The sequence below is a fragment of the Ictidomys tridecemlineatus genome, chromosome 11, assembly GCF_052094955.1.
Source record: "Ictidomys tridecemlineatus isolate mIctTri1 chromosome 11, mIctTri1.hap1, whole genome shotgun sequence".
NCBI classification, from domain to species: Eukaryota; Metazoa; Chordata; class Mammalia; order Rodentia; family Sciuridae; genus Ictidomys; species Ictidomys tridecemlineatus.
Window position 1 is genome coordinate 34,863,679 of NC_135487.1, and position 19,250 is coordinate 34,882,928.

Below are 19,250 nucleotides of genomic sequence, written 5' to 3' on the forward strand. Positions count from 1 at the left end.
GGTGGACGGTGGGGGTGGTGAGACCAGGACATAGCTCAGTGGTACCATGTCCAATTAACAGCCAAACAAACAAACAAACAAAAAAAAAAGTGGTCTTTAGGTGGGTGTGGTGGTACTTGGCTACAGACCCAGAAGCAAGACCTTTGTTTCAAAAAAGAAAAATCAAAACTTAAAAAAAAGAAAAGCAGTACTGGAGATTGAGCCCAGGGACACAGTACCACTGTACCATATCCCCAGTCCTTTTTATTTTTTTATTTTGAGACAAGGTCTCGCTATTATTAGGGCCTAGATAAATTATAGAGGCTGGCTTTAAATATGCAATCCTCTTGCCTCAGTCTCTCAAGTCATTGGGATTACAGGCATGTGCCACCATGCTGGCTAAATTTAATTTTATATGACACCTGTACTTTAAAAAAATCTACTTTTTCTTTGATCATCCTTAATGAATTTCTATGTATTTTATTTTTTTCTTCTATATTTTAATAGATACAACTTCTTGGATTATATAAACACTGACTTTTAAGTGTGAAAACTTTATATATTAGTTATATACATATTTTTAAAATAACAGTCAAGGCAAAGAAAACACTAAAATCACAAAATTAATTCTCACCAGTACAAAATGATACAACATATAAAAATTATTGACATATTCCTCAAAAATTTTAGAAAAACCCAAGCTAGGTATCTGTGGATAATCTTTTATCTTCTATTATAATTTGGTTCTAGATATACAGTCTAAGATTTACTGAGCAAAAATTAACCATAAATGAAAAGTTAATATTCAATGATTGATGAAATTATTATTTTAAAGGGTAAAGACCATTGGGCTTAAACCGACAAAATGCAATTGGAAACAGTCATCAATGTAGGTGAGTAATCAAATCACTTACATTGAAAAGATGTAATGTTTCCTTGCTGGTCAGTAAATGAAATCGAAGCTCAGGTACTTTGTCATCACAAGGGAGGCATTCATAAAACTCAGGTTTCTTATGTGTCAAAGAATAAAGAACTATGATGAAATTTCCAGATTGTGAAAAAACCCTGGATAAAACAAACAAACAAACAAAAAACACCATTTAGTTAAAATTTAATAATGATAGTAAGATTATACTCAAAGAACTCTGAGGAAAGTCTCCCAATCTAATTATTAGATTAAGTACAGAGTCCAGTTTTTTTTAGTAGTTTTTTTTAAGAGAGAGAGAGACAGAGAGAGAATTTTTTAAAAAATTCTTTCTTTCTTTCTTTATTTTTAGTCATACATGACAACAGAATGAATTTTGACATTTGATACATACATGGAATGTACATACATCAATCATATTATCAATTCTATTCTGTTGCCCTTCCTATCCTCCTTACTCCTCCCCTCCTCTCCCATCCTTTCTCTCTATCCAATCTAATGTGACACACTTTTTTTTTTCTTTTTCTCATTACAACATCATATATGTATTCTGTATAATACTGAAGTTCTCCTTCCATCTTCCGTGCAACTCCCCTTCTCCCTCTTTTTCTTTCCCACCTCTCTTCCCTATTTAGTGGTAGTCTTCTTCTCATGCTCTTCTTCCCTATCCCATTTTGAGTCACCCCCTTATATCAGAGAAGACATTCTACATTTGTTTTTTAGGGATTGGCTAACTTTTAATTTTTACCCCCCAAACATCAGATAGAGCTCTAATCTCTAGAATATACAAAGAACTCAAAAAGTTAAACAACAAAAAAGCCAATAACCCAATCAACAAATGGGCCAAGGACTTGAACAGAAACTTCTCAGAAGAGGACATATAATCAATCAACAAGTACATGAAAAAATGCTCATCATCTCTAGCAATCAGAGAAATGCAAATTAAAACTACTCTAAGATACCATCTCACTCCAATAAGAATGGCAGCCATTATGAAGTCAAACAACAATAAGTGCTGGCGAGGATGCAGGCAAAAAAGTACACTCATACATTGCTGGTGGGATTGCAAATTGGTGCAGCCAATTTGGAAAGCAGTATGGAGATTCCTGGGAAAGCTGGGAATGGAACCACCATTTGACCTAGCTATTCCCCTTCTTGGACTATACCCCAAAGACCTAAAAAGAGCATACTACAGGGACACAGCCACATCAATGTTTATAGCAGCACAATTCACAATAGCTAGAAAGTGGAACCAACCTAGATGCCTTTCAATAGATGAATGGTTTAAAAAATGTGGCATTTATACACAATGGAATATTACTCAGCACTAAAAAATAACAAGATCATGGCATCTGCAGGCAAATGGATGGCATTAGAGCAGATTATGCTGAGAGAATTTTTTAATATTTATATTTTAGCTTTCAGAGGACATAACATCTTTATTTTATTTTTATGTGGTGCTGAAGATTGAACCCAGCGCCCTGCGCATGCCAGGCAAGCACGCTACTGCTTGAGCCACATCCCCAGCCCTGGAGTCCAATTTTTAAAAGAGAACTAGGAAACAAACTTATGCCCATTTTAATATTATCAATTTTTTTTACTTATTATTTTCTTGTAATTGTAGATGGACAGCATGCCTTTATTTTATTTGCTTATTTTTGTATTTGTTGCTAAGGATTGAACCCAGTGCCTCACACATGCCAGGCAAGTGCTCTGCCACTGAGCCACAGCCCCAACCCCAATATTATCAATTTTTAATTTAAGATATATTTGATTATGAAATACCTATTTCTTATAAAAACATCAAACAAAACAAATGTATAAAAATGAAAACTCCTCCTTGCCCTTCTCCAATTTGGTGTGCAAACTTTCAGAACTCAATTTAATGCATATACATTTTGAATTTGGGTGCAGTGAACATCTGTACTGCCAGCTATTCAGGAGGCTAAGGTAGGAAGACCACTTGAGCCTAGGAGTTAGAGACCCATCTAAGCAATATAGTGAGACCCTATCTCAAAAAAAAAAAAAAAAAAAGCACCCAGAATTTTACCTTAGGCATTCACAAACATTTTACATAAATTAACAAAAATGAGGCCTAACTCAAAAATGAGGCAAATGCTTTTTAAAAAACAATCTATTTTGTACCTCTTTCTATGCCACTATTCTATATTATGCCTCAGACCTTATTTTTTCAGTGATTGCCCAGTATTACATTTTATAGATATGCCATTATTAATTCACCTAGACATTTAAAAATGGATATTTGTTTACCATATTCCACTATTATAAACCCTGATAAAATGGACATTAATTTTATTAGTCACACTAAATGATTCAATGAATGTATGTAAAGTCCTCAAGGGTTCTTAAAATATACACTAAATCAAAGCATCTAAACTGTGTTTATTAGTTATCTCTACTTTGTAAAATAATAAATAAGAAATAACTTGAGGGCTAGGGTTGTGGCTTAGAGGCAGGACGCTCACCCACCATGAGTGAGGCACTGGGTTCAATTCCTAGCACCACATAAAAATAAAGATATTGTTGCGGGGGAGGTTGTGACTCAGCAGTAGAGCGCTCACCTAGCATGTGCAAGGCTCTGGGTTCAATTCTCAGCACCACATAAAAACAAAAGACTAAAATAAATAAATAAATATATAGGTGAACACTATATATAGTGTCCACCTATAACTAAAAAACAAATATTAAAAAATAAAAAAAAAATAACTTGAGGATATTATACTACCAACAAAATAATGCAGAGGACAGAGAGGCAGAATGCCTGTACTGCTTAGTTCCTTATTCTGAGGCCAGTTAAAATCACTATTCAGAATGTTGTAAAGTTACAAATTAAATTGTAGCAGTAATTAAGAGTTCTGATATAAAAAAATCGCCCAATGCTTTAGACTAAACACAAAAAAAGAGATTCAAAATTAATTTTACTGAGCATTTACTATTAATATGAATTTAAAGTAAGATCAGTAATTGATAATAAATTTAGCTATACTAAATCTTAACAAAAAATTGAAAACATTTGTTTTACTGCAAACAGAACTAATTCTTTTGCAAAGGTGAAATAAAAATGTAAAAAGTAGAAACTATAAAATCATCTGGAAAAAAATGGGAAAGATTTTTTATTTCAATAATACTCTTAGTGAGGGCAAATCCTTTCTACAAAAGATGGAAGACTGATAAATTTGACTCAAGGCTGGGGATGTAGCTCAGCTGGTAGAGTGCTTGCCTTGCATGCACAAGGCCTGGGTTCATTCCCCAGCACTGCCAAAAAAAATTTGACTTAAAGTCTGACACTGAGGGTGAAGCTAAGTGGTAGAACATTTGAGAAGTATGATCTCAGGAACAAAAACAAAAGTCTGGGACAAAATACTGTTAACCAAAATGAATGGAATGACAATCTGGGGTGAGGTTTTAGCTCGTGGTACAGTGCTTGCCTCGCATGTATGAAGCACTGGGTTCGATCCTCAGCAACACATAAAAATAAATAAGATAAAGGTATTGTGTCCATCTACAACTAAAAAAATATTTCTTTAAAAAATGACAATCTGAGAAAAATTTTTGCTATATATATTTTATGCACATACACACACATATAATATATAGCATATCTAATATGTATACAGAGAGCACACACATGTGTGCATGGGAGCAAGTGCAGAATGTTTGAAAAATAAGAGCAAAAGTTCAATAATACAAAGCAATATTAAAAAAATGAACAATCTACAAGAAAAATTTCAAGACAATAGTCAGTTCCCATAAGAGGTAATAAAACACTGGGTAAAACCATTTCCATCTATTAGATTAGCAAAGATCAAAGTTTAACAATGGCCTCTGCTTATCTCTGAGCTCATCTCCTGCCCTCATCCCATCTCTCTAGCAATAACAAACTGCAATTCTACCTGCCACCTTTATTCATATACACATCCTTCCTCTTTTCTGGCTTTATTTTCCTTCAAAGCACTCACCACCTTTAAAAATGTGTTTTACTTATTTTGTTTAGTGCCTATTTCTGCAAGATCTTTATTTTGTTTACCGCTATCCCCAATACCATGAACAATGTTGGTACTGCATAAATATCTACATTTGTGGGGCAAAAAAAGCATTCTCATACACTTTTGGAAGAATTATAAATTGAGAGTCTTTTAGAAGGGAATTTGACAATATCTACCAATAATTTAAAAATATATCAAAATCTTCTTTGGCCCAGAGAAACACTTTTAGGAATCTATCCTACAGATATATTATTATATGCATACAAAGATATATGAGTGCTGGGTGTGGTTGTACATACCTATAATCCAGGCAACTTAGGAGGGAGGCTGAGGCATATAAGGACTGAAAGTTCAAGGCCAGCCTTAGCAACTTAGTGAGGCCCTAAGCAACTTAGCAAGACCCTAACTCAAAATAAAAAATGAAAAGGACTGGGGATGTGGTCCAGTGATTAAGAGCCTCTGGGTTTAATCCCCAAAAACAAACAAACAAAAAGATATGAGTAATGTGTTCAGTCTACTATTGTAAAAGCAAAAGGACCAGTTTTTTGAAGCATAACATATATTTTATACCATTCAGTTGTTAAAATATGTGTATTAAGTCTGTACATGCTAAGATATAATGATCTCCAAGATATAGGGGGAAAAAAGCAATATATAGAAAAGGAAGAATGGAATACTCTCAATTGTGATTTAATTTTTATAGACTGAGGGAAAGTGACACTTGTCTACATGTTAAATATTTCAGGAAGGAAGTCAAGATACCATTTAATAATAATTGCCCCTGAAATGAGGTCTGGGGGAGATTTCTTTTTACTGTATATCTTTATATACATCTAGTTCATTGCCATGTACTTGGATTGACTTTTCAATGAAAAGTTATTTTTAAAAAGTCTATTTCAGCCAGGCATGGTGGCACAAATAGGACTCATAAGGCTGAGGAAGGAGGATTTCGGGTTCAAGGACAGCTTCTGGAACTTAGCAAGGCTCTAAGCAACTTAGCAAGATCCTGTCTCAAAATATAAAAAAGGAATGGGAATACAGCTCAGTGATAATGTGCCTCTGGGTTCAATCAACAGTACCAAGAAAAAAGTGTCTATTAACAGATAGACAATAACAAACGGACTCAATTAAAAGATAAAGACACTAAGAAGCAAATAGTGGCATCATGTACAAAATAAATTAAAGAGAAGTTGATTTAGACATAAAGTTTCCCTGTAATACTTATGCTTTAAGTTCTAGGAAGAAAATTAAATATCTCAAGTATTTTTTCTTAGTGTACTAGTAGTAGCATAGTGTAACTTAATAAAACACTTGCAAAGGAACAAATCCAAAATCTTTTCTAATCAACTAACTGAAATCATTTCATCTAACTGAAAGTCAATGTCTTTATTTGTAAAGTAGGATGCTATAACAGATGATCTCTAGGTGTTTTCCCACCCTAAAAATGGTGTCTTTTGTGGTGAGGCAAGAAAATTGCTCATAATTCCCGGGTATAATGCCACCTCATCTTTTTTGCTCAGCTTTATTCCCATTTAATATAAGGTATGTTTTCCTTAGGTACTTATTTAGAAGTATTATAAGTGATTAAAGCAGTACATGAATTTTAAGTGAAACCAATAAAATTATAACCAAAGATAAGATCAAAGTAAAATATGAAAGAATAAATTATCACTTGCCTTTCTTGAATAGAAGAACTGAACATGTATCGCAAGCAGCAAGCCCAAACCTGAGGACTGTAGATATGTATAATTCCAGCCAGCCAACTGAAAAAAATAAAATAAAGAAATTAAAACCATAGTCATTTACAAATTAACATACTTTAGATTACATCCTTCTCAAGGAATATGGCAGATCCCTTGACATTTACGAGCAATACATTAAAGGCTTCATAATTAATACTGACAACTTAGAGAATATATAGACATCTGTAGCAATGTATCTACAAATGTAGAGAAAAAGAGAAAAACAAGTACATGTTTCTTTCTCTCTATCCTCTTCCACCTGAGATGTGAGAGAGAAAAGGGTTCATAGAAGTGAGGAGGAGGGAAGAATGAATTAGTACAGATTGGAAAGAATGGGCTGAATTAGAGGAGACCAAAATTTGTAACTGAAAACTTTGTTGAGAGAATCAAGTGCTGTAACACATATAGGTAGCCTTAAAATATAGAAGGCTCTTAATAAATGTGTACTCAGGCATCAATAACCCAAAGCCTATACCAGAACCGTAGCAAACATGGTCCAGAGACATATGTGTATTCTCATTAATTTTGCACATGCCATTCTTTCACATGGATGCTCTTTCCTAATCCTCTCTTCTACTATCCAAACAAGTAAAATTCCAACATGAATTTACCTTTTATAAGAAAATCTCCCCCATCATTTCTCTTACAAATACTAATAGGTATTCACTGTCTATACTACTGAATTCACAATAAATCATATACTTCATCATTATTTTTTTATGTGTGAATATTTGAATATTTCACCACCTCCCTTTAATTATACAGTACTTAAGAAGGAGCTTTAAACCCCAACTCAGTAGCAAACATAATGCTATGTATAAGGAAAGTTTTCAATAATGAATGAATATAACTTTTTGAATAGTCTATCTAAATGCCATTAACCACTAACTCTAATGAAAGAGTCATTAACACTAAAGGGAATTTCTGCAAAACTGCCTAGCAGTGAATTTTAAGTAGTGTTATTTTGATCCCTAGGTTCTTTAAGTAACCTTAAGGACAATGAGTAGTAAGAGAAGGTTGAAGAAATGGGGCTTCTAGGTCTTCAACTTCAACCAGAATAATTCAATTTTACATGTTTTATATATGAAATTCCTCCCAAGACTAGGAAAAATCTTATTTTAGCTAATCCTACAAACAAGAGAACTTCCACTGGCTTGAGTGCCCAGTGGAACATGTCTGCAATCCCAGCAGCTCAGAAGGCTAAGGCAGGAGGATCAGAGTTCAAGGCCAGCCTCAGCAACTTAGCGAGACCTCATCTCAAAATACAAAAAATAAAAAGGACTAAAGAATTGGGGTTGTAGCTCAGTGGTTAAGTGAACCTAAATACCAAAAACAAAAACAAAAACAAAAACAAACCACTGGCCTTTGTGATTTTGTAAGATGATCTAAATACTCATAGTATAACTTGATTGACATGCTTATCATATACATTTTAGACACATATTTGGATGAAAAGATTTTCATAAATGTAAATTACTTACATTCCCACTAATGGTAGAGAACAAACCTTGGGATCAGATTCCAATAAAAGTAACAATTTGCGTGTTTCATCCATGGTAAGATATCTAAACAGAAGACATTAATGTAAAAATAATTAAAAGTATGTACTTCTCACCTAAAAAGAACAATTCGAGTTATGAAACATTTTAGATAGGGGACACAATTCAAATGACAACTGCCTCTTAAACATATATAAACACAAACAGTTCTAAGTGTTAAACTCAATCTAAAAAAGACTCTGGTAAAATGGAAAGATTAAGAAAATTTAGGAACTTAAAACTTATAGCCAGATACTATGGCACACGCCTGTAATCCCAGTGGCTCAGGAAGCTAAGGCAGGAGGATCATGAGTTCCAAGCCGGTCTCAGCAATAGTGAGGTGCTAAGCAACTCAGTGAGCCTGTCTCTAAATAAAACACAAAACAGGGATGGCAATGTGGCTCAGTGATTGAGTGCCAAGTTCAATCCCCTGTATTCAAAATAAAATAAGGCCTGGAGATATAGTTCGGCGGTAAAACACCCCTATGTTCAATCTCTAATCTCTATATTGTTGAGAATTGTTGAGAGACAGAATTGTTGAGAGATAACATTACTATTATGGCTGTATATCACAGAAATAAAAACAATGGCATTAATGATATTAAATCTTAATAGTACCACTGATTTTATATATATGTATATATATATATGAAATATATACATATATATATATATTTGGGGGGAGGGATCTGGGGATAATATATTTTATTCCTACAATAACCCTAAAACACACATATAATAAGTTAATCAACAATGATGATTAAGTTGGAATTGGTTTAAACTTATGTATCAACAATGACACATGTGCTTTAAAAATTCTCCCCCTTCAGAGCTGGGGATGTGGCTCAAGCGGTAGTGCGCTCGTCTGGATGCATGCAGCCTGGGTTCGATCCTCAGCACCACATACAAAGATGTTGTGTTCACCAATAATTAAAAAATAAATATTAAAAAAAATTCTCTCTCTCTCTTAAAAAAAAAAATTCTCCCCTACCTTGTCCACCTGATAAATTCCAATTCCTATTAAAAGAATTAATTTAAATTTTCTATGATTTTCCCTGTCAATTCAGACATACCTTACTGCTTTCCTAGCACTGTTTATAAACCTCTATTAAATATAGCACATGGTGTTTAAATGTCAATACATTTAATGTACAAGTAAAAATCTATTTTTAGTTCCTCCACAAATACCTATTCTATAATGGATCCTAATATGAATAGTAGAGTGGAAAAAATGAATATGGTTGGAAAAAGGACAAATGTCACAAATTTAATAGACAATTCTCAACAGGAGATGGCAAGGGGAATAGTCAATTGAATAGCATGCTAAAGGATCCTAGATGAATAATTCCAAAAGAGAAGAACTTCATTATTCCAAAGAAATTAAATGTAACATTTTTTGATCATTACGATTTGATCATTCTAAGACTTTGTAATGCAGTAACACTTAAGCCACTCCAATCAGCAAGCACACTCTGGTAAGAATATGGGAGTCAAAACGGGGCCTTTCTTGCTACTTCAGGGACTTTGCTGAGAATTGTTGAGAAAGAGAATTGTTGAGAGATAACAACTTTTTTTTCATCCTTTTTTGAAGCAGAATTTTTAGAGGATAAGACTTGGAGTTGAGTATACCTTGGCAAACATTCTTGCCTCCATAGACCTAACAGGAACTAGGGTGGAGTAGTGGGAAAGGAAGCGAGAAATATAATCTTTCCAACTACCTCTGGTCAAACTTTAAAGCACGGGGTGCTTACATTGTCTAACCTAGTTCAGTAGACAATAAAAGAAATAAGGATTCAGGGAAGCAGCTCTGCTTGTGTTTTGGCTTGCATTTTCCAAGACACTAAGGAATAGGAAGCTGGAGAGGTTTCTGCTCCAGTTTTGTGAAGGAACTCCACCCTCAAGAAGTTGACATTTTGGTAAGCCAGAGTACTACAAATTTTTATTTAATTGCTTCTTTCTAAACTTGCATTTCTTGTTATTCATAGTTAAGACTGCATATTACAAATAAATTCACCAGACTCTGTTAGGTTCATAGTCAGATAATAGTTGAAAGAAAGGAAATAAGAGAGAAAGAAAAGAAGAAAGAAAATGGTCTAAAACCTGGGCAAAATAATTCAGACGATAATGTTAGGCAAGTGATTCTACCAGAGCCATATCCCCAGATCCACAACTAATTTTAATATGATTTTTACTACTAATTTTTGTAGAATAGTGGGCACAACTCTGAAAGAAAGCTTTATTATATTCAGCAAAACTTAATTGGTTGGGGTTGTAGTTTGGTAGTAAAGCATGTGCTTATTAGTATTTGTGAGGCCCTAGATTTAATCCCCCCACTCTAAAAAAACAAAACAACCCCTCCCCCAAAACCAACCAATTAACAACTTCATTTTAACAGACTATACCTGATTCCACATATATTGTGTATGTGGAGATCCTCAAAAAATACTAATACAAGGTTAGCAATGATGGAGGAATGTGACGGACATCATTATCCAAAGTACATGTATGAAGAAGACATGAATTGGTGTGTGTTGAGAGCCACAGCCAAAGGGGCCCCAGCAAACTTCCAGCTGCCAGCAAACTTCCAGCTGCCGGCTGATGATTGGCTCACAGCGGCCCCAGCAACATCTAGCTGATTGGCTCCTCCACGGAGCTGCTCATTGGGGGACTTCTTTGGCTCCACCCACGCAACCCAGCCAATCGGCCTCAAGAGCAGGAGGATTGTGGGAGGTGGAGAGGCTTGTGTGGGTGAGAGGCTTGTGGAAGCCAGTGGTGGCAGTTGGGCTCTGAGGGTTTTTCCTGAGGAGCTGTTTTGCTTGGCATTTGTAGTTCTAAAAATAAAGTTAGTTTCTTTTGACAAGTGGCTCCTGAATTGTGCCCAGCCAGACTGCGGCAGGTGTGAACATACTTTATATACAAACAGAGATATGAAAAATTGTTCTATATGTGTAATAAGAATTGTCATTAATTCTGCTGTCATGTATTTAAAAAATAAAACCAGTTAAAAAAATACTAATACAATCAATATGTAAATTTTTAGAATAATATATCTTTACTTACCCATATTTATATGTCCCTTGAACTTGAGAAATATTCCAGTTACTGCTCAAATTTCTTGCCAGAGCTGTTGGAATAATGGGGATGGGCTTCACAGGTGCACATTTAAAGTTATTTGCTAGAGTTACAGCTGTCCAGTGCAAGTCAAAATCCACATTGTCCAAATTCTCCCTGGAAGTAATATGAGCTCTTAGGAAAAGCAGCTTACTACAGTCCAAGGAATCTTTGCTACATACATGGTGCTGTAGAGCCTAAAAAAAAAATCAATATTATACAATTATTTAAAAATTCTGAATTGTGTTTGTTTTTTTACTTGTTTATTTTTAGTTGTTGATGTACTTTATTTTTATTTATATGGGGTGCTGAGGATCAAACCCAGGGCCTCACACATGCGAGGCAGGAGCTCTACCACTAAGCCCCAGCCCCTTGTGTTTATATTTTTAAAGTTTATCTTACACTGGTGCATATACACATATAAAAAAGAAGAAGAAAATGGTCCTGCATTACCAAAATTAATTTTGATTTGCAACATTTCAATTCTCATTTCTTCTAAGCAATCAAAAGAAAAAGTGAGTTGGGTGCAATGGCACACACCTGTAATCCCAGTGGCTCAGGAGGCTGAGCAGGATCCTGAATTCAAAACCAGCCTCATCAATTTAGCAAGACCTTAAGCAACTTAGCAAGATCCTGTCTCAAAATAAAAAATAAAGGGCTGGCAATGTTGCTCAGTGGTAAGCACCCCTGGGTTTAATACTGGTACCAAAAAAAGATAAAGTGAATAACTATATCAAAGCAAATAAGACTTCTGTTCCAAGCTCCATCATGGATTTCCAACTTATATGTCCTTCAAACTCTTGATGGGTAATGTTACCCCCGATATATATTTACTGCATGGAAAAAAATGGATGCAAATTAGTTCTGATTCAGCTTTATAGAATCGCAGATGATTTCTTTTCAATTCCTTTCTTGTAATCCCAATTATCAAGTCAGTTCTTCCTCTGTATTTGCTAAAGCCTACTGTGTTCTTTTCTAGTCTTAATGCTACCGCTTTATTATACGATAATAGATCCCTCTCTAATAGATTTACTGGCAACTGAAATGGCCGTGTAACTATTCTCTCTGACTTCAGTCAGTTTGCCCTGTCAGGTTAAATCGGTTCCTGATTGTACAGTATTTCCTCTTTTCAGAAACCTTCAAAGGCTACATGGCCCATATGACAAAGTTTGAATTCCTTAACATGACCATCAAGGCTCTTTATAAACTTTCCAAATTAATACTCTAGTTTGATTGTCCACAAATTCAGCAAAAATCTACACCCTTTGCATGTGTGAGGCACTGGGTTCGATCCTCAGCACCACATTAAAAAAAATAAACAAATAAAATAAAAGTATTTTAAAAAAAAATCTACACCCTTACTATTAGCCTGGGCACATTCTAAACTTTTTCTTGGTCCCACTGCTTCCTCTTCCAGAATGTTATCATTATCGTCTACCTAGGACTCTTGCCCTCAGAAACCCATATTTAATTGGATTTTAGCTCCACAATAGTTTATTTTTTAATTTTTAATTTTTTTGGTACTAGGGTTTGAACCTAGGGTCACTATACTACTAAACTACATCTCCAGTCCTTTTTATTTTGAGACAAGGCCAATTTCCTAAGGTCTCACTAAATTGCTGAGGCTGGCCACTTGTGATCCCTCCTGCATCAGCTTCCCAAGTCACTGGGATTACAGGTGTGTGCCACCATGCCCAGCTCCTCAATAATTTAATCAGAAATATATTTTAATGGGTTTATTAAAATACTACATACTATATATAATGTGATTCTCATTAAATTAAGAATAATAAAGTTATCAATATCACCTTAAAAGTTGAACTGAAGTCATCTACATCATGAACTATCAATTCTCTTGAACAACATCCTTGAGTATGAACTTTGCAGAGGATCACAAAGTCTCCAGGAAGAGAAGCAGTAGGGGTTCTTTCTAAACATTCAGGTACTTCTCGACCAGGGTCAAAGCGATCTACTGTCAATGTAACACCTTCTTCATCTGAAGAAAAAAAATAATAATTTACAACATGCTAATTAAACACATAAATCACCTTAGCAAGGCTACTTTGCTAATTATAGCAAAGCACTTTGCTCATCCAGTAGCATATTATCATTTTATATAAAAATGACTTGTTTATATATTCTACCCAACTAGATTGTAAAGACTGTGAAGAGCAATTTTCTTCATATCCTTGATATAGAGGAAAAAAAAAAACACAAAAACACAAAGCATATGCAATAGCTGTCTGAATCAATAAATGTAAATTCTACTATAGGCATCAAATAATCTTCTAAAGTATATTACCTTCATCTACTGTGAGAGAACCAAGTAAAAAGCATGGCACATTTTTTTTATTCTGTTTAGCATGACGGTAAGCAAGTCGAAGGGTCTTTTCAGTCACCACAAGCTTTGGATTTCTGAAAAATAACAAGTCTTTTATGAATAGTAGATTTGATATCCTTAAATAACCCTCATTGTGAAATACTGTCTAAAACATAAAGCACAATTTTTAAAATGTACAGAAAGATCATTTCAGGAAATCCCAAGGACAAAGGCAAGGAGTAGAAAGTGCCACCTGGAAACTAAAATAATAATAACCTGATAACAAGGTGTATTTGTCCTTTAGGAATTTGGTTAACTTTATGAACCAGAGCACGAACTGACAAACTATGAGGCCATTTTTTTGATGGAAAGTTATACTCATTGCTTACAATACTATTGTAAACAAAATAAAGTTTGATTGAAACAGTCATACCCATTTGTTTACAATAGTAATATCTATGAACTTCAGATAATAGCATTATTGAATACAAAATAAAATGATTAAAATATTTAAAGAAATACAAGAGGGAAACCAAAATATGATTCAGGAACAAGAAAGTATGAAAAAAGATCAGATGAAAAGGAAGTATATAGAATTAGTTCTGATTCAGCCTTACAGAAGTAAAAAATATATTCACTTAAAACCTAAATGGATTAGGGCTTGGGCTGTAGCTCAGTGGTAGAATGCTTGCCTAGCAAGTGTGAGGCACTGGGTTTGATCTTCTGCGCCACATAAAAATAATAAATAAAATTTTTAAAAACTTCAATGGATTATATAATCAACTGGGTATAGATACACGAATGTTTATTTGTTTTGATACTGGGAATTGAACCTAAGGTACTTTGCCACTAAGCCACATCTGAGCCCTTTTTATTTTTTATTTATTTTTGTTTTGTTTTGATTTTTTTGGAGTTATAGGTGGACAGCATACCTTTATTTTATTTATTTTTTGTAAGCGGTGCTAAGAATAAAACCCAATGGCTCACACATGCTAGGTAAGCATTCTGCCACTGAGCCCAAGCCCCAGCCCTTATTTTTATTTTGAGACAGGTTCTCACTAAGTTGCTGAGGCTGGCCTCAAACTTGTAATCCTCCTAGAAGCCTCTGTCTCCCAAGTTGATGGGATTACAGGTATGTACTACCCTACCATTCATAGTTGTTTGTTGTTATTCTGATATATATAAAAATATTGTTTATATATATTATAAACATTCTTTCACATATATGGTATGTACTTCTACATTTAAAAAACCTAAACAGGCTAATGTATAGCTCAGTGGTAGAGTGTTTATCTGGCACTTATGAGGGCTCAGGGTTTGATCCCCAGTTCTACAAAAACAAAAGCAAAAACAAAAAACTAAACCCTAAATAAACAGGTTAGATGGCAGCTAAGCACAGCTAAAGAAAACATGAGTAGGGCTGGGATTATGGCTAGTGGTAGAGTGCTTGCCTAGCATTTATGAGGCACTGGGGTCAATTCTCAGCACCACATATAAATAAATGAATAAAATAAAGGTTCGGGGCCGAGGATGTGTCTCAAGTGGTAGCGTGCTCGCCTGGCATGCGTGCGACCCCGGAACGATCCTCAGCACCACCTACCAACAAAGATGTTGTGTCCGCCGACAACTGAAAAATAAATATTAAAAATTCTCTCTCTCTCTCTCCTCTCTCTTTAAAAAAAAATAAAAAATAAAGGTTCATCAACATCTTTAAAAAAAAGAAAACATTAATACAGTTGAGAAACAAATTACTCAAAACATAGCACAGACAGCGGGGAAAAAGAGGTTAACAAACATGGAGAAAAGGATGAACAGGTCTAACAAATATTTAATTAAACTTCTACAAGATTCTCCCCTATTCTCTGCCAACTAGTTTAGAACCTAAATACTTTTTTTTTTTACTTTTATCTCTCCTTCAGTCACTCTATTCAGTCAATCATCAAATGGCATAAAATCTTTTCAAAACATCTTATTTTGTTCTTTCCTCTTGATCTGAATACTACTACACTTTCATAGATACCATTTATTGAATACTTTCTATTGTAAGCACAGTGTCAGCTGCTTTACAAAGCCTGTTTTGTTTATTCTTTATAAGAGAACTATGAGGGGCTGGAGGTATAGGTGAGTGGTAGAGCACTTGCCTAGCATGTGTGAGGCCTGGGTTTAATACCCATCACAAAAAACAAAGGTACTATGAAATAGGTATTGTAGCCATTTTATAAGGAAACTAAATTCTTGATACTTAATATACTGAGGTCACATAAATCAGTTGCAGAATCAGGATTTCAGACTAAAGGCAGTCTGATTCCAGTTATAATACCTTAAACCACTATGGCATAAATCTATGATTATATAAAACCATCTCATGGCTAAGCTGACTCTAGGCTATCCCTAGTATAATCCATCCTTCTTAGACTTCTGCTTTAAATAAGTAGGTGCTTATGTATAAAATATCGATGAACCAATTTTCAATTACTTTAAGTATAAACTTCTATGTCTTTTGTTTAAGGTCCTAAACAAAACCACCATATTTTATATTTATTCCTTCTAATGTGATCTACTTAAAATCAGTTCAGTCTTCTCAATATCCTCCAAAGACAACATGCTGAAGTATGAGGAAAAACACTTTTAGTTTTTATGATATTTTACATTTTCTTAACTCCTACAATACTCGAAACTTTAAATTTGCAGAATATTTTAACTATGAGATTAAAATTACTCCTCAAAAAGATGAAATTTTTGTCCATGAAGAGCTTTTAATGGAAAAGTAAAGAAAAATGAATATAGATTGAGTTTCCCTTATCCAAAATGTCTGGGACCAGAGTGTTTCAGATTTTGAGCCATTTGCATATAGATGAGATATCGTGAGGATGAGATCCAAGTCTAAACATGAAATTCATTTGTTTCATATACGTTTCATACACGTCTTATACACATAGTATAAAGGCAATTTTATACAACTGGGTTGTATGTCTTCATTTTTATTGTGACAAGGCACATGTGAGTTAGATGTGGAATTTTCCCATGTTGGCATTCATGGAAATTTTGGAGTATTCAGAACTTTGGATTTGGGGATTAGGGACACTCAACCTACAACTGGTCATAGTAATCAACTTTCCTTGCATATCCTTTTATGACTCATGTTTATACTAGTTTGATTTTAAAAGAGAAACATCTTATACCTGTAGTGATTGAGATGTAAGTAGATGAAATCTCCAATTGGCATTGGGTTCCAAAGTGCGTACTTTGATGGAGGAAAGTGGAAAGGTACTATCTTGCTTGAAGGAAACCTTTTTAAAAAATAATTTATAATTAAACCACAAGGAAAAGCAAACTTGGTACAAATTTTATAAAGAACAGTTATTCATCTCTTACAGGGACAGGAAGATGAGCCCAGGAGCTTGAGGCAATCAAAAAAAAAAAAAAAAAAGGATAAAGGTGCTGAATAATACAAAAAATAAATGCTGGCATGGTTATAATGGTTATGGAGAAGTGGGAACTCCTACAGACGGTTGTTGGGAATATAAATTGGTATGGCCACTATGGAAAATAGCATGGAGTTCCTCAAAAAAAAATTTTATTTTGGTACCAGGGACTGAACTCAGAGGCTCTCAACATTAAGCCACATCCCCAACCCTATTTTGTATTTATTTAGAGACAGAGTCTCACTGAGTTGCTTAGAGATTGGTTTTGAATTGCAGATCTCCTGTTTTAGCCTCCCGAGCCACTGGGATTATAGGCATTCACCACCACACCTAGGGAGTTCCTCAAAATATTAAAAATAAAGCTACCATAAGAGCCAGCAATCTGGGGCTGAGGCTGGGGCTGAGCGGCGGTAGAACGCTCGCCTAGCATGTGTGAAGTGCTGGGTCTGATACTTAGCACCACATAAAAATAAATAAATAAAATAAAAATATTGTGTCCAACTAACTACAACTATATATATATATTTAAAAAGATCCAGCAATCTATTGGGTACTATCCAAAGAAAATGAAATCAGTTTGTCAAAGAGATTATCTGTATTCCTATGCTTACTGCAGTACTATTAACAATAACTAAAATTTGTAATCAAATTAAGTATTCATCAACAGATATAGAAAATGTGGTATGCAACACTACCTAACTGTTTAAAAAAACAAAAAGAAAAGAAATCCTGTCATTTGTCCTAAAATGGATGAAACTGCAGAACACTATGTTTAAGTGAAATAACCCAGACAGAAAAACAAAGACTGCATGATCTTATTCATTTGTGGAATGGAAAAAGCCAATCTCACAGAATTACCTGGTAGAGTAATGATTATCAGAGGCTGGGAAAGGTAGGAGGAAAGAGATGACTAGGAAGAGATTAATCAATGAGTACAAAATAACATTTAGTTGGAGTAAATTCTGGGGTTCTATAGCACAGCTGGGTAACTTATCAACAATATTGTAGCATATATTTCAAAATAACTAGGAGAGGATTTTTAATGTTCTCATCAAAAAGAAAAGATGTTTGAGTTAATGGATATGCTAAATACTGTGATTTGATAATCACACGAAATATATACATATTATTCAAAACATCACATTGTATTACATAAACATGTACAGTTATTATATATCAATTAAAAATAAAATAAAGCTAAAAAACTAAATAAATACATAAAATGGAGGCTGGCTGGGAAAAGAAGGTAAGGGAATAAAGGAAGAGAAAAAAAACCAAGAAGTCTACCAACTAACTTCTTGGAGTCTAAATTTGTAAGCTATGTGACCTTGCTCAAGTTAATTACCTCTCTTTGACTGAATTTCCTCATTTGTTAAACTGGGGTATCAATGCTTCTTTACCATTACACTAAATATTAAATAAGCCAATATATATAAAGTGCTTAAAATAATTCTTATTTTATTGTAAGTACTCTCAGCCTTAGCTCTTTCTTTTTCACTTTTAGGAGTCCACAGTACCTTTAATGCCCAACCTATGATATTCAGGTTTACTTACTCAGAGCATAGGGAAGAAGTGAAGTCAGGTTTAAATCCTGACTATATTACTTACTAACTGTATGACTTTGGGTTGACTAGTTTCTCTATGCCACACTTTTCTCATTTAAGGGGGGAAAAAAGTATGGATAATAATGATACTCATCTCATAGTTTTCTTGTGAAGATTAAAGAATAATACACGCACTGGACTTGGCGGCACATTCCTATAAAGCCAGCCACTCAGGAGGCTAAGGCTAGAGGATTGCAAGTTCAAGGCCAGCCTGAACTTAGCAAGGTACTGTCTCAAAACAAAATAAAAAGGGCCGGGGAAGTAGCTCAGTGGAAGGGCGCCCCGGGGTTCAATTCCCAGTACTGCCCCCCTCCAAAAAAAGAATAATGCATGCAAAACACTTAGCTTGGCACCAGATACATAGTAAGACTTCAATAAATGTTGTTATTAGTCTTTTTCTACTCTGGAGTCTGTAGGTAGACTTTGGAGGGAGGAGAGACACAAACTGAACCTTGCAGCCTGAAACTGGGTGCAAACATTTGCATGTATGTATGTAACAGCTTTTTCTTAGGAAATAAGATACATGGCTTTTATCAAAACTCAAAAGGGGGATCTAACTCCCCTCCTAAACACATATACAAATTAGAACTGCTGCTCTA

General features: G+C 34.5%; 1 protein-coding gene across 1 annotated transcript in view; it reads right to left on the bottom strand.

Moving 5' to 3' along the window:
- Stil (STIL centriolar assembly protein) overlaps positions 1-19,250 on the bottom strand; it is a 55,901-nt gene that overhangs the window by 32,078 nt on the left and 4,573 nt on the right. Inside the window, exons 3-9 of the mRNA XM_040288628.2 lie at positions 16,805-16,912; positions 13,605-13,717; positions 13,111-13,298; positions 11,252-11,499; positions 8,135-8,218; positions 6,588-6,674; positions 894-1,044 (exon numbers count right to left, since the gene is read on the bottom strand). Of these exons, the coding sequence (XP_040144562.2) occupies positions 894-1,044; positions 6,588-6,674; positions 8,135-8,218; positions 11,252-11,499; positions 13,111-13,298; positions 13,605-13,717; positions 16,805-16,912 (979 nt within the window). The remainder of the gene's footprint in view (positions 1-893; positions 1,045-6,587; positions 6,675-8,134; positions 8,219-11,251; positions 11,500-13,110; positions 13,299-13,604; positions 13,718-16,804; positions 16,913-19,250) is intronic.